Genomic DNA, 15,314 nt, shown 5'->3' on the forward strand with positions numbered 1-15,314 from the left:
CTGTTTCATGGTGAGAATGTTTCTCCTGGCAGATGTCTATCTATCTATAGAACAGTTTGGATGAAAATAGCTTTATAACCACGTTTAAGACACTTTGTCCAAGTTCTAAATAAATTATAAAACTGTACATTCTCTCCTGTCCAGGGGCAGTTTATTACTTGATAGATTTTAAGTTAGACAATTACGCTAATATCACTATAAAACAAGCTCCTCGTACATAGATAACCTCATTCATGCCTCATTTGCCTATATGGTAAATCTACCGTCCACATATCGCGCAACTGTCCCAATTTTGGCAGGACAGTCCCGATTTACTGACCTCAAAAAGGGGGCAGGGCTTATACAGATGGGGGTGGGGTTTCAACTAAAAGTTGATGTTTTGGACACATGGTGGGTGGGGTTTGGATGGAGTGGGGAGGGGCTTGTTTTGTCACAATGTATCATGTATAAATGTCAGGGGGTAAATGGTCACAACAGAATTTGTACAGAATGTTTTCCTGGCTGATGCTGTTTAATGTCTTGTTGAAGTGATGAATGATTAGTGCAGTACATGATGTAATATATGTCCTGTATTGTACTAGACTGTGTGTGTGATTTATGTTTCATGCTGTATTGTGTTTCAGCTGCGCAGTCATGTGGTAATTTCCTTCTCTGTTTTATTCTATACCTAATGCAAAGAAAGTATATATATATTTCATTCAAAAACCGCTGCGTATTGATACACAAAGACTATAAAGTGAAATTACGAGGATCAAAACGTGAATAGTAATCAGGAAAGTTAGACTACAAAATACAGGATTTCTACACAACAATTATCATTCACCTTATAGCAAACTAATGAACTTTGGGCCTGATTCATTAAGGATCTTAAATGAAGAGGTATCTTATTTCAGTCTCCTGGACCAAACCATGTTATAATGCAAGGGGTGAAAACTAGTTTTCTGTTTTGCACATAAGTTAAATACTGACTGTTTTTTTCATGTAGCACACACATACTTGATAGCTTATTTGTACACTGACATTTAAAGTTGATATTTGTGTCCTACATGAAAAAACAGCCAGTATTTAACTTATGTGCAAAACAGAAAACTAATTTTCACCCCTTGCATTGTAACATGGTTTTGTCCAGGAGACTGAAATAAGAATCCTCTTCATTTAAGATCCTTAATGAATCAGGCTGCTTGTGTTTTGCAAAGTTAAGAAAACTCCACAGGCTGCGTCTGCTTAGAGTACTTCTCTCCTTTAGTAAATAAACTCCGGAGGATATAGAATCACAGGTCTGAGAAGCTCCTAATGTACTTTATAACAAAGCCTGTGAGCGGCCTGTGGCGATTTATGTGACAAATCCAAATTCTTCTACTTCATTAATAAAGTAATTGCAGGATATTGGGGCTGTCACCCGGCGTTACTGAGCAGCTGAGATAAATTGCAGCGCGTTCAGTGAGCTGAGACATTGTGACACTGGTGATACCAGGGTGAGAGCCTCCACGGTGCTTATGTATAGGAGATAACAGTGCAGCATATGGAGAGGTTCAGCTATCCGGCTATCTGTGTTCTTTCCCCAGGTACAGCCAGAGGAGCAGCTATCGTCCCTGTCCATCATCTACACCATCGGATACTCCTTATCCTTCTCAGCTCTCGTCATAGCTACAATCATCCTGGTGATATTCAGGTAATCTGCTCTCAGCGTGACTCAGCCTCTCCTGGCTCCTGTTGATGTGACCTCATGTATAGTCTGCTTCTATCTGCCGCTTAACACGCACAAAAGCATGAAAGTAAACTCTGACTCTACACACATTGGATGGGTGAACTTATCCTCAGCTTGGTCTGGTTTCCATTGTAACTGGGAGACCCCAGGTCTAGCTGGGGAGTAAGACTCAGCTCAGCAGACTATTAGGAACATTTTAAAGAGTAAAAATACAGATGGCCCAAAGATGTAGCCAAATCTGGGACTAGCAAATGCCCCCCTGCTTGGGTGGTCCCGTCCTGGAGGTACCAGCCACATGTTTAAGAAAACTGGAAATCTTTCCTGGTCTGTGGGGTCTGGGATCATTAATAAGATTTGGGTCCCCTTGACTGAAAACATTACCACACCAGTGGTCCTAGTATAACACATGGGCAGCACGGTGGCTCAGTGGTTAGCACTTCTGCCTCACAGCACTGCCGTCATGAGTTCGATTTCTAACCATGTTCTTATCTATGTGGAGTTTGTATGTTCTCCACGTGTTTGCGTGGATTTCCTCCGGGTGCTCCGGTTTCCTCCCACACCCCAAAAACATACTGGTAGGTTAATTGGCTGCTATCAAATTGACCCTAGTCTGTCTCTCTCTGTCTGTGTGTGTGTGTGTGTGTGTGTGTGTGTGTGTTAGGGAGTTTAGACTGTAAGCTCCAATGGGGCAGGGACTGATGTGAGTGAGTTCTCTGTACAGCGCTGCAGAATTAGTGGCGCTATATAAATAAATAGATGATGATGATAACACAGGACAATTGTATAAAAAAAGTAATTATAGTAGAAGAACCTCTCAAACCCCTAGATTACCATTTTGTTAAATATAATAATCTTTGTGAATCTAATATAGTCCAATCTATTTGGTTTTTTTTCCTCCTCATCCCCACCAGCCAATCAAAAGCACCCAGTGTCGGAAACTGACAGTGATTGGTTGGCAGTGAAGTGAAGGTTACCCTCATTCATTGTGAGTGGGTGAGAGATTTTGTGTGTGGATTGTTCCATTTTGTTTTTCAATTTGCACTAGATCGGCTGAAGGGAGAAGAAAGAAATAAAATAGAGTTTATTTCTTATTTTGAGTGTGAGGGAAAAAGAAGATATAATTTTATTGTGGTGAACAAGTGTTTTGGGGACTTGTTTATTCAATTATTGTAAAATTGTGTGTGATATATTTAGGGTGGCTCTCTTGGCACAATAGGCGAGTTACCATGGGGCTGAACACAGTAACGTGATGCAGAAAGCACAGTACATTATACCCTCAAGGACGTGTCATATTCATCACATAAATGTTACCGTGGGAATGTTTACTTAACAAAGTGCATGCTTACTAATGGGCATATTTACAGAATACACAGCCTTACAGACCTGGGAAAGGGCTTTGTGTCTGGTTTCATAAGAAAGTCTTAAAAAATAAATATCTAATAGTTTACTTTCTTGTGTAATAAGAACTTGACTTCAGCAAGTGATGTATGTGAGATGTGTGATCCTATATTGTCATCATAGATTCAAACTGTGTGTAATTATTGATGGAGATTGGGCACAGAGGACGGGAGAGGTGGTCGCTCTAATAACAGCGTAGGAGGAAGAATGGAGGAATTATCACTTTCATATGGAAAATATCTTCTTCTCAGGCAGTGATGATTGAATGATGTTATTCACTTGACGTGTTACATATGAGACAATACAATCAAAATGTCATTTCTTTACATCCCAGATTTCAGAATGGAATTATGTGGAGTTTATTGAAATTCCTCTTATTGCTGCGCTGTTTGTCATTAACGTAATCACAGTCCCCCGACTCTCTCTTTTGCATAACTTTTTTCACAGTTTATATTACATTAATCATAGGGTACATCACATACAATCTACATCTGTGTGCGGCTCCCCCTAGATACATAGGAAGTAATAATATGAAGGTTGTGGAGGTCAGGAAGCAAAGTTTCCTAATCCCAATATTTATATTGTATCCTCTTGCTGGATACATTTTATTGCAGTTTCTAATGCAATTTGTGTGGATTTATGATGTATTGGATGGTAATTTCTAGTCCATTTTTTGAAGATAATGTCACCAATTCCTAGTATGAGAGAAGGATGTGACTTATTCATTTCTGTCCATTCCCAGTGACTAAACATCCCTTGAAAACTTTTGTTTTTAGACATATTTGCTCATATGGACTGCGCTATTTACTAAGCTGCTGGCGATGACATCACAGAATTCATCAGATGACCAACAATACTTTTTTTTCGTAACACTATAAGTAGATTATTAGGGCTACAAGTATTGGATCTCTATGGGCTGAGTCATTAAGGAAAGTAAGGCAAAAAAAGGAGTAAATTTGCTCTGGGACAAACCATGTTACAATGCAAGGGGTGCAAATTAATTCATTATTTTGCACATAAGTTAAACACTGGATGTTTCATCATGTAACACACTAATACCTGATAGCTTTATTTTTACACTGAAATTTAAAGGTGATCTAGGACATGCCCTATCCCAACTATAAATCTGCCAGAACATATTAAATTTACCTCCCCCTCCAATGCAACATGGTTTTGCCAAGGTGCAGAGTTACTCATTTATATGCTTTGCTCTCCTCAATGACTCAGGCCCTATACATCAGTGATCAACAGAAACCTTACTTCTTGTGGTGCAAAAGTAAGCACACCCCTAGTATTATTATCCCCTGGTGTGATTAATATTTGCACCTTGTGCACCAAAATAGATGCAGCTTAATAGGAAATCATTACAGAGAAGCTTGAAGGGGATCAGAATTATAGTCATCCATACCGGAGAGAGGACATACATCACCCCGAGATGAAGAGAGCCTCAGCTGATGCCAGGGGCGGACCCAGACATTTGTCCTACCCCGGGCGATTTTAGGGGGGGCGATTTAGGCCCCGCCCCCTTTCTAATTTCTAAGGCTGCCGGCGGCTGCACAGTATGTGTAGGTCCGTTTGGCAGTGACAGTGTGCTGCCCCGCTGCTCTGATTGTGTTTAAAACACAATCAGAGCAGCCGGGCAGCATACTGTCACTGCTGAACAGACCTGCACAGTGTGCAGCCGCCGGCAGCAAGCCCCTGCTAGGGGGGGGCGATTGCCCCGATCGCCCCCCCTGGATCCTCCACTGGCTGATGCCAGGTGCAAGGAATACACTGCAAAGTCCGTAATTCCATAGTATGATGGATTATATACAACTGGCTAGTACTCCACACAGTTGGCCATTTACCTATAACAGACGGCTCCTCGGAACTCACCATGTACTGACCAGAAGCCGCTCAAATAAGGTTCAAAGAACTCCAGGTAAACGTGAATGAATCTACAGATATCACTGGCTGCACTCGCTGTGTGTGAGTCGTCTGACACAAAGATACTGTAGGTCAGAAAGGAAGAAGCCTCTGTTCAAAAAGATTATAAAATATAAATACACAAATGAGATCACCTGTGTGTAGATCCAGACACCTGGGACAATGTGCTCTGGGCAGGAGCCAAAACAACAAACATCCTGGGTCTGATTCATTAGGGATCGTTACTGGTGATAGGTTGTGTATAATGAGTACGGTTACTCTGCCCATCCCCAGAACTGGACCACAGACCGGTGAACGCAGCAACATTCAATTCATCGAGCGCAAAGGACACTTACTACAACCTACGATAGCATTGGCAGAATTGGCCGGGGAAAGGGCGTATGCCCGTAGTCAGCGCACAGTGAGGAGGTGCCAAGCTGCAGCGCACACAGCAGTGTCTGATTCATGCTGTGGGCATCTCTCAGGTACGTGTGTTTCTGTTGTATCACTGGCACCAGCTACAGGTCGGGTGTAAGCGCTGATTACTAGTGATGACGGCTGTGTATACAGCTAGAACATGTGTTTGTAATCAGGAGCAACTGTAACAATGTATTTTATGTGCAGAAGACATAAATAACATAAATGTATTTTATATAGAAAAAGTTTTTCTTTTTAGTTTTTAATGTTTTGTTATTAATGATTATATTATTGACAGGTGACATTAATTGAATACGTTTCTGTTCGTTCTTTATTGACTTTATATTCCACATATGTATTGTACGTACCCTGCAGTGTCTGTTAGAGCAGAGCGGACCTAGACCCGTATTCATCACCTGATGTATCTTCACATCCGTTCCTTGTTGTACACCCGATGTGCATGAGTTTTAAAAAAACATAAATTACGTTTGTTTCGCGTTTGTTAATGGGTCAGGCCCATTATGTTTGATACCAACAGAAACAACGCTAATTGTGGCTATTAAACATTTCTTATAAACATTATTAAGAATAAAGGCCTCTGAGCGATCCCTGACAGCTATAGGGCTTTACACCCTTTGTTAAATATTCCCCTATACCCCATCTCCCTGCAGTCCCTGTGACCTGTTTCTCTCCCCTACCTAAGATCTGACCCCTTTGTCTCCACCAGGTCTCTTCTCTCAATTCCCCCCTCCCCATTGTTTCCTCTCACTGCTATATCTCCATATATCTCTTCTGTCCACAGCCCCTCATGTTGTTGCCTCTCCTGCCCCTTTACCTCAATTCTGCCCCTCTTGTCACTTCTGCCCCCTGTCTCTTTGCTTTGACCCCTCCGCCCAAAACATGTTTTTTGAACATAAAAGTCAATTTGGCAACTGGTGAATGTAATGTAAATGCCAACTACAGGACAGAAAGGGGAAATAAAGCTAATACCAACACATAAGGTTATGTAACATAATATAATATAGAGACAAACATCTCCCACTGTAACAAGTAAATAAATACAACTGAATACAAAAGTTTTTTCCTGTGTAAACGAGTCATCGTGGACTTCTGCAATACAAAGTATCATTTTTATTCATAGTTAAACCTTCACAAGATTGTAACTGTCCTAATCTAACGTATCGGCTATTTCCCATGATGCTCTTTGTTGTGTAGTCTGGAAATAGTAAAATAGTACAAAACACCCAAAGAAAAAAATAATGTTGGGAAAAATTAATTGTTCCTGGAAACTATTACTTTTACATCGTGTGCACTAATATGAAATGAACTGCAAACAATACAATGTGCTAAATGCAAATTACATAGATAAAAACCCAATAAGCAAAATATTTAAATTCCAGCTCAATCATACTATGCTCTGGGGCGAGAAGACAGAAAATAACATTCAGAGTAAAGATATAGAAAACTAAAGCAATTAAAGTCAGAAGAAAATAAATTTGACAGGAACAATATATGAAATGAGATTATCCGCTGTAGAACATTCTACGATGTAGTCATGGCGGCGGTGATCGTCTCCAAGGTCAGTTCAAGTGTGACATCTGTTAGTGAATCTCTACCCAGAATCCTCTGCTCGTCCTTATAGTGTCATAGTCAGTACAGGACAGAGACTGAGGGGAAGATTTAAAAAAAGGAAAAGGGAAGGTGTTGCCCATAGCAACCAATCAGATTCTAGCTATCATTCTCTAAGATGTACTAGACAAATGGTAGCTAGAATCTGATTGGTTGCTTTCCTTTTTTAGAAAGTTTGATAAATCTGCCCCTTAAAAGCACTACACACAATGGAGGCAGCCATTTTGGGAGCTGATACAATAATTATAAGAATGTAGCCTATCCATTCACTAGGAATTAGCTGAAGCATGTCGTGATCAATATTCATAAGGCATGACTACTATATAGGAGTCGGTTTTACAAAGTGAAATGACCCTTTTGGGATATCACTGGTCTCTAGTGACTCGATAGGCTGCGTTATAGGGAATATTGGGTCAGCCCCTAAAATGGCCGACCTCCGCTCTGTGGGGAACAAGTGTACTAAGTGACCCTCGTTTATCTGTGTAAGTTGCTCATTTTACACTGTTTTATGTCACCGGGACTACAACACAGATGTTCTATGAGGTATCTTTCTATAATGTTTGTCTTGTACTGCGGCATAGACAGGGAGCAGCCGCTGTTACGTGTAATGTGTCCCAACGAGAGCGCTGTGGAAGCTGCTTAAACGGCGGGTTCCTTATTTGACTGGGTCCAAACTGCTCAGAAATGACACGTTCCTCGGTACCGTCTGTAACCCAACATTACATGTTATTCACTAAATGAACACAAATGTATCATCAGACTAACCACATTGTATTATAGGTGAAGACAAACAGCTCACTCGTCCTTACTCTCAGTTATAACAAACACAGGAATTAATACAGAGTACAAAATCTTATACTTCACAGTTAACATCAAGGTTATATAAACAGTACATATAAATCCTTGTATCCAGTACATATAACACAGTTCTACAGCTAAGATAATAGTAACTATACAACTAGGCCACATTCAGAGGTGAGCTTCAGTTCTTCTCCAGAAATGTTTTACCCCATTCTGTTACTATGTTACCGCTTTTTATTTTGAAGTCCTTTTGTTGTATATGTTTATCCTTGTAAGAGAGAAGAACGTGCACTCCCAGCACTTTGTGTTCATGAGTGGGAAATAAGGTTATATCTCACACGTGAACTCTCGCTGTACGATGCCAGATGTAATATAATGTCATATACTCATTGCACCTGACCGATAATGTCCGTTTTGTACCATCTGGCTAGAGCAGACCTACACAATGGTAAAACTGCTAGAACTGATCACCTAAATCGATGACATTTGCAGCCTTATCTCAGCTGAGTTATAATCCGATGTGGGATTGTTTCATTCTCTCTCCAGTATATTGTGCAGACTGTGCAGAGAGACAAGAAATATAAATATATCTCAATTCACTCCCTGATAAATGGGAAGATTAAACCTTAGAACAAGTAACTATTTGCTCTCAACATGGAATCCCAAATCACAGTGATTACTGTATCAGAAAATGAGTCAGGAGTATATTCACCTTATGGACAAATTTCTCAGCTAAATGCAAAGTAAAATGTTTTAAAAATAGGAGCACATGTACCTGGATTATTAGTTATACGTGAAGATGTTCCCTCTTCCTAATAGTGGTGACCTTTAAATATGTCCATCACAGAGCACTGAAGAGTTATGATGGAACATTCCGTCCTTCTGGAATGTAACACTCTACATTCAAATCAACCCTCTTGTTTATATGAAAATTGGCATCGTAATTATTAACAGGTATATTTCATTTCAAATACATTGCAACAAGTTTATTATTTTGTTAATTGCCAATAGTAGGCGTACTTACTGTTTAAGGTGAATGCGCTTAGGGAGAGCGAACGTTTATTACACCAGCTTTGTAGACATAAAGAAAAGTTTATGGTGGGCAGTAAAATCATCCCGGTCAGCCACTGACAATGGTTTTGTACGATGTACTCATGACTCCACTTATCTTGCAGCAATTAAATGCGCATGAATTAGCATAGATTAATATTTAGCGGTATAATGACAAGCTGAAGCAACTTTTAATAGACTATAAAAATAAGTTAATGTATTTAATTAATTCCTATATGTGAATCTATTCAAAATCTCATCTGGAAGTCATTACAGCAGCTTCGTATAATTACAGAAAACCAAAGATGGTATGAAAGACTAGTGATAAACTTTAAAGTATATTAAAAAAAAACTAAATTATAGTAAAAAAAAGTATGTAAAGTATAAGAAATGCAACCGAAATATAGCCCAAAAACGTGTCTGTGGTACTAAGACAGAAGCTCCCAATTTCAGGGTTTCCAATGCTTGAACTCAAGCACCCAAATTGTGGAGTGTTCTGGGCAACGAAACAGAGATGAGTCTCCAGTAGACCAAGTGAAATTATTTAACACCGTAAATTCATAAAATTTATATTGTTGCGGATGTGAAGATACATCTGGTGATGAATACGGGTCTAGGTCCGCTCTGCTCTAACAGACAATACTCTGCAAGATACTTCCAATATATATGTGGGATATAAAGTCAATAAAGAACGAACAGAAAAAAAAAATTAAATTGATGTCACCTGTTAATAATATAATCATTAATGACAAAACATTAAAAAAAATGATTTTAAGTTAATTTTTCTCCCCTGAAATATATTTATTAGAATGTAATAAATGTCTACTGTACATAAAATACATTTTTACAGTTACTACTGATTACAAACACATGTTCTAGCTGTATACACAGCCGTCATCACTAGTAATCAGCACTTACACCCGACCTGTAGCTGGTGCCAGTGATACAGCTGAGAGACACGTACCTTAGAGATGCCCAAAGCTTGAATCTGACGCTACTGTGTACGCTAGAGCTTGTCACGCCCGTACTGTATATTGACTGCGCATTCTGTCCCTGAAAGCGTAGGCAGTCGGAAGTGTCCTTTGTGCTTGAAGATGAATTGAACGCTGCTGCGTTCTGTGACGTATGGGCCGTTTCTGGGCATGCGCAGAGTAATTGTGCGCATTATATGTGACAAATCGCCAGTTACGCTCCTTTATAAATGCGACCTTGTATCTCCTGGTCTACTAGAGACAGAGCGCCACTTTGTTATGTGTTTCAAGGTAATATATTAACCTCTTCAACTGGCTGCAGCGCCTTGAATACTGGGCTGGTGAGAGGAACCTTTTCATACCCTAATACATCAAGATACTAAACAAGCTCATTTTATGCATTATTATTATTACTATAATTTATTTATATAGCGCCACTTATTCCGCAGCGCTGTACAGAGAACTCACTCACATCAGTCCCTGCCCCATTGGGGCTTACAGTCTAAATTCCCCAACATACCCACACACAGACAGACAGACTAGGGTCAATTTGCTAGCAGTCAATTAACCTACCAGTATGTTTATGGAGTGGGAGGAAACCCACGCAAACACGGGGAGAACATACAAACTCCACACAGATACGGCCATGGTCGGGAATCAAACTCATTACCCCAGTGATGTAAGACAGAAGTGCTAACCACTGAGCCACTTCTAGGTCACAAACAATTGCCAGACAAATATAACAACGGTTTAATCTTACAAGCAACTGTCTAACATATTATTTTCCACTAGGCCATGTTAATATGTAGATCACATATGTGGTACTTAAGAGATATTCCAATTATTTTTGCTTTAATTTTGACATTTCGTCAGTGCAGTATTTGCACACATTGCAGTCCCCACATTTTTTCCATCTGTTATTAGAACATTTCCGTTTGTCCATTCTCAATGAAGGATATTTTTTAAATGATTGTTTTATTGTATATAAAAGCTGGATTATTTTTAAGTGCAGAGTTCAATTCTGTTTCTAAAGTAAATATTTCCCAATGTTTTCTTTTTTACTAATGCCATCTACCTTGAGGGCTACTACCCTTCCGCTTGAAATCTTTACTTTATTCAGAATCAAAATCAATATAAATGGTCATCCTCCACCTTCCTTCTTTTCTCTCCTGATAACAATCGTTAAATGTAATGACAGTAATCTCTCGTGAGCAGGGCCCTTTCTCATAATGTTTTCCTTACGTCATTATGTTATTTTGCGGGTTTTAATGTAATTATGTAAAATTTTTGTTTTTATTTATTTCATTTTGTCAGTTTTGTTTCTATGTTATTTTGTTGTATGTTCTATCCCTTTATGTACATCGCTGCACAACTCTTGTATAAATAGAAGATAATAATAATTATTTTAAAAAAAGTCAATCTAGTTTGTCCACTGAATTTTAATAGATTTAAAAGATTGAACACTACATCCACTTTCAACAAGACTATTAATAAGCAATTTAACATGTGTCTCTTATTCTTCCTCTGGTACAATTTCTTTTTATGAGCACAAATTGTCCTTTTAATATTCAGTTTTTATGCAGACTTGTGACTGATAGTAGCATGTAGTTATGTTACGACTGTGTTTGCAATTATTTTATTGTTGATAGTAATCAGAAATTATGTCTAGAATCAAAAATACAATATTGCCATGACGTACTTACATTTAAATTCCAATTTGATCTTATTTTAATGTAAAAGAAAAACAAATCCAACTGTACTTACTTCGCAAATTAACCAAATTTCATTGATTTAACGATTCCATGGGAATCTATGGAAGTAACTCATGGATGTAAAAGATGAATTTAGAAAGTTGGGGACTGCTCTAAATCCGGTGGCAGCTGCTGTAACTGCTTCAGTAATATTACCAGTGCACAGAGGTGAGGACAGAACTCACTGCATCAGAACCTTCAACGTGTGGCTGAAGTGGTGTAATGAGGAGATATTAGGATTAATAAACCACAGTCATGTCATCTGGTACGAGAGGGGACTATACAAAAGGGACGGCCTGCGCCCATCTTCAATGAAACCAGAATACTAAGTGAGCAGTTTGGAATAGGGGGACATGATAGAAACTTTCAAATATATCAAAGGTTATAACAAGGTGCAGGAGGGAAACATTATAAAAAGGAAGAGAAGTATTAGAACACGAGGACATGTACTGACACTGGGGGGAAGAGAAGTATTAGAACACGAGGACATGTACTGACACTGGGGGGAAGAGAAGTATTAGAACATGAGGACATGTACGGACACTGGGGGGAAGAGAAGTATTAGAACATGTGAACATGTACTGACACTGGGGGGAAGAGAAGTATTAGACCACGAGGACATGTACTGACACTGGGGGGAAGAGAAGTATTAGAACACGAGGACATGTACTGACACTGGGGGGAAGAGAAGTATTAGAACACGAGGACATGTACTGACACTGGGGGGAAGAGAAGTATTAGAACATGCGGACATGTACTGACACTGGGGGGAAGAGAAGTATTAGACCACGAGGACATGTACTGACACTGGGGGGAAGAGAAGTATTAGAACACGAGGACATGTACTGACACTGGGGGGAAGAAAAGTATTAGAACATGAGGACATGTACTGACACTGGGGGGAAGAGAAGTATTAGAACATGTGAACATGTACTGACACTGGGGGGAAGAGAAGTATTAGAACACGAGGACATGTACTGACACTGGGGGGAAGAGAAGTATTAGAACATGAGGACATGTACTGACACTGGTGGGAAGAGAAGTATTACAACATGAGGACATGTACTGACACTGGTGGGAAGAGAAGTATTAGAACATGAGGACATGTACTGACACTGGGGGGAAGAGAAGTATTAGAACATGAGGACATGTACTGACACTGGGGGGAAGAGAAGTATTAGAACACGAGGACATGTACTGACACTGGGGGGAAGAGAAGTATTAGAACACAAGGACATGTACTGACACTGGAGGGAAGAGAAGTATTAGAACACAAGGACATGTACTGACACTGGAGGGAAGAGAAGTATTAGAACACAAGGACATGTACTGACACTGGAGGGAAGAGAAGTATTAGAACACGAGGACATGTACTGACACTGGGGGGAAGAGAAGTATTAGAACACAAGGACATGTACTGACACTGGAGGGAAGAGAAGTATTAGAACATGAGGACATGTACGGACACTGGGGGGAAGAGAAGTATTAGAACATGTGAACATGTACTGACACTGTGGGGAAGAGAAGTATTAGACCACGAGGACATGTACTGACACTGGGGGGAAGAGAAGTATTAGAACACGAGGACATGTACTGACACTGGGGGGAAGAGAAGTATTAGAACACGAGGACATGTACTGACACTGGGGGGAAGAGAAGTATTAGAACACGAGGACATGTACTGACACTGGGGGGAAGAGAAGTATTAGAACATGCGGACATGTACTGACACTGGAGGGAAGTAGGTTCAGAGGAAATGTGAAGAAAAATGACTTCACATAAAGGGTAGTGGATAAGTGGAATAGCACCCATCAGAGGTGGTAGAGGGTAATACAGTAGAGCAGTTTGAACATGCTTGGGATAGACATAAGGATATCCTTATAAAGAATAAGGGATCAAATAAGGTTTAAGGTCACCATAGGTTAATAAAACAATGGGCAGTCTAGATGGGCCAAGCGGTTCTTATCTGCCGTCAAATTCTATGTTTCTATGTTTCTAAATGTTGAGAATAGGGATTATTCTGTCATATTTGACACAATTCACAAAAACCTGTAGAGATTTGCCAACCAGGGACAAATGTCATTGCATATAAAACGCTCATCAGTTTTGAAATAATTATGGCAAATCTAATACTTAATCAAAATACATTTTCTTTGATCTTTCCGTCTATCATTTTCCATATTTTAACAACCATCCTCATGTTTAATAAATGTAAATTGCAATTTAACATCACATGAGACTACAAGACCCCTTTCTCCAGTCTACCTGCTCACAGACTGTTATTGCCACTACTGGATATTTGTAAATTGATCACTATCGGATTAAGAAATATATCTATATACTTAGAGAGATGTGAAGAAATAGATTTGATGACCACAATAATTGGTCTCCCTGGAGGCCGGGTTAAAGTTTTCTATCCCTATTTTCACTGCTAAATAATGAAAAATAGGAATATTCAGATTAATACTGCAAAGAAATTCTGTTTCCTCCCAAGAGATTAGTTTTAGTAAAATCGTCATTTAGAAATGTTACTTCTATCATCATCCATTATATTTTAATATCTATTATCATTTAGAAATATTCCTCATCTTTAAAGTCTTGATGGTTTATAGCCTCTATAACCCCTCTCTTGTCGGCTTTATAAGTGATCGTATGATTATTGTTTAACTGTGTCATGGTTTAAGGGATTGGATTCTCTGGTTTGCCCAACTTGGCGCTACTTCTAACAAGGCGCGGAGTCTAATGAATGGACGGTGTTCACCAGGGACCACCGCAAGGTGGTTTGGTCTTAGCTGCGTCTGCCCGCTTTTCGCGGCCCTTGTCAGAAGTGTCAGGTGAAACCCTTAAGGGGAATGAACGGAGAGAGAGATGAGCAGGATACAGTGAAGTAGTAAGGACACTGGCTTTGTAAGCAGTGAGGGTGCTGGATGGTAAGGTGTAGCTTCTTATGGAGGATAGAAGTATGACATGCAGGACACTTTAGTCAGCGGCACAGTGGAGGCAGATGGAGCATAAGCTCATTCACCAGCGGCACAGTGGAAACAGATAGAGCGTAAGCTCTTTAGCCAGCGGCACAGCAGAGATAGGTGGAGCATAAGCTCTTTGGCCAGAGGCACAGTGGAGACAGATAGAGCGTAAGCTCTTTAGCCAGCGGCACAGCGGAGATAGGTGGAGCGTAAGCTCTTTAGCCAGCGGCACAGGGGAAATAGGTGGAGCGTAAGCTATTTAGCCAACATGGAACACGCAGGGAGTAAGACAGCACGTCTAACACCAGGCAGGGGGCACGATCAACAGGCACTGAGGAGATGAAGGAAGTGCCTTTTAAAGTTTGGAGCTAAAGTAGCCAGAATGCCAATAGAAAGTATGCAGAGGTCATAAAGGACAGGGTCCATGCATGCACAGATCCGGAGACAGGACGCCAACAGCTGAAGCATGGAATCAGCGTGAGGCAGGTGAGTGTGTGCAACCTCTGTTATGGAGGCCAAAAGGCCACCGTGTGACAAACTGTTTGATAGCTTAAGTTTCACCTCTGACCAAATTCCCCTTTTTACTTTTACTAATAGACTTTTTGTGTCATGTACAGCCTTCCTCTTCCCCATTCTCACTCCATGCCTCCTCTTATGTCAGCTTTGCCCCTCCCCATTAGATTGTAAGCTCTCATGAACAGAGTCCGTCAGTCTCCTT

At 40.1% G+C, this 15,314-nt stretch overlaps 1 protein-coding gene across 1 annotated transcript in view; it reads left to right on the top strand.

Annotated features, from left to right (window-relative positions):
- The window catches only part of GLP1R (glucagon like peptide 1 receptor), a 278,807-nt gene that overhangs the window by 181,724 nt on the left and 81,769 nt on the right, over positions 1-15,314 (top strand). Inside the window, exon 5 of the mRNA XM_075204458.1 lies at positions 1,566-1,672. Coding sequence (XP_075060559.1) covers positions 1,566-1,672 — 107 coding nt within the window. The remainder of the gene's footprint in view (positions 1-1,565; positions 1,673-15,314) is intronic.

Source organism: Mixophyes fleayi, chromosome 3, assembly GCF_038048845.1.
Source record: "Mixophyes fleayi isolate aMixFle1 chromosome 3, aMixFle1.hap1, whole genome shotgun sequence".
Classification (NCBI taxonomy): Eukaryota; Metazoa; Chordata; class Amphibia; order Anura; family Limnodynastidae; genus Mixophyes; species Mixophyes fleayi.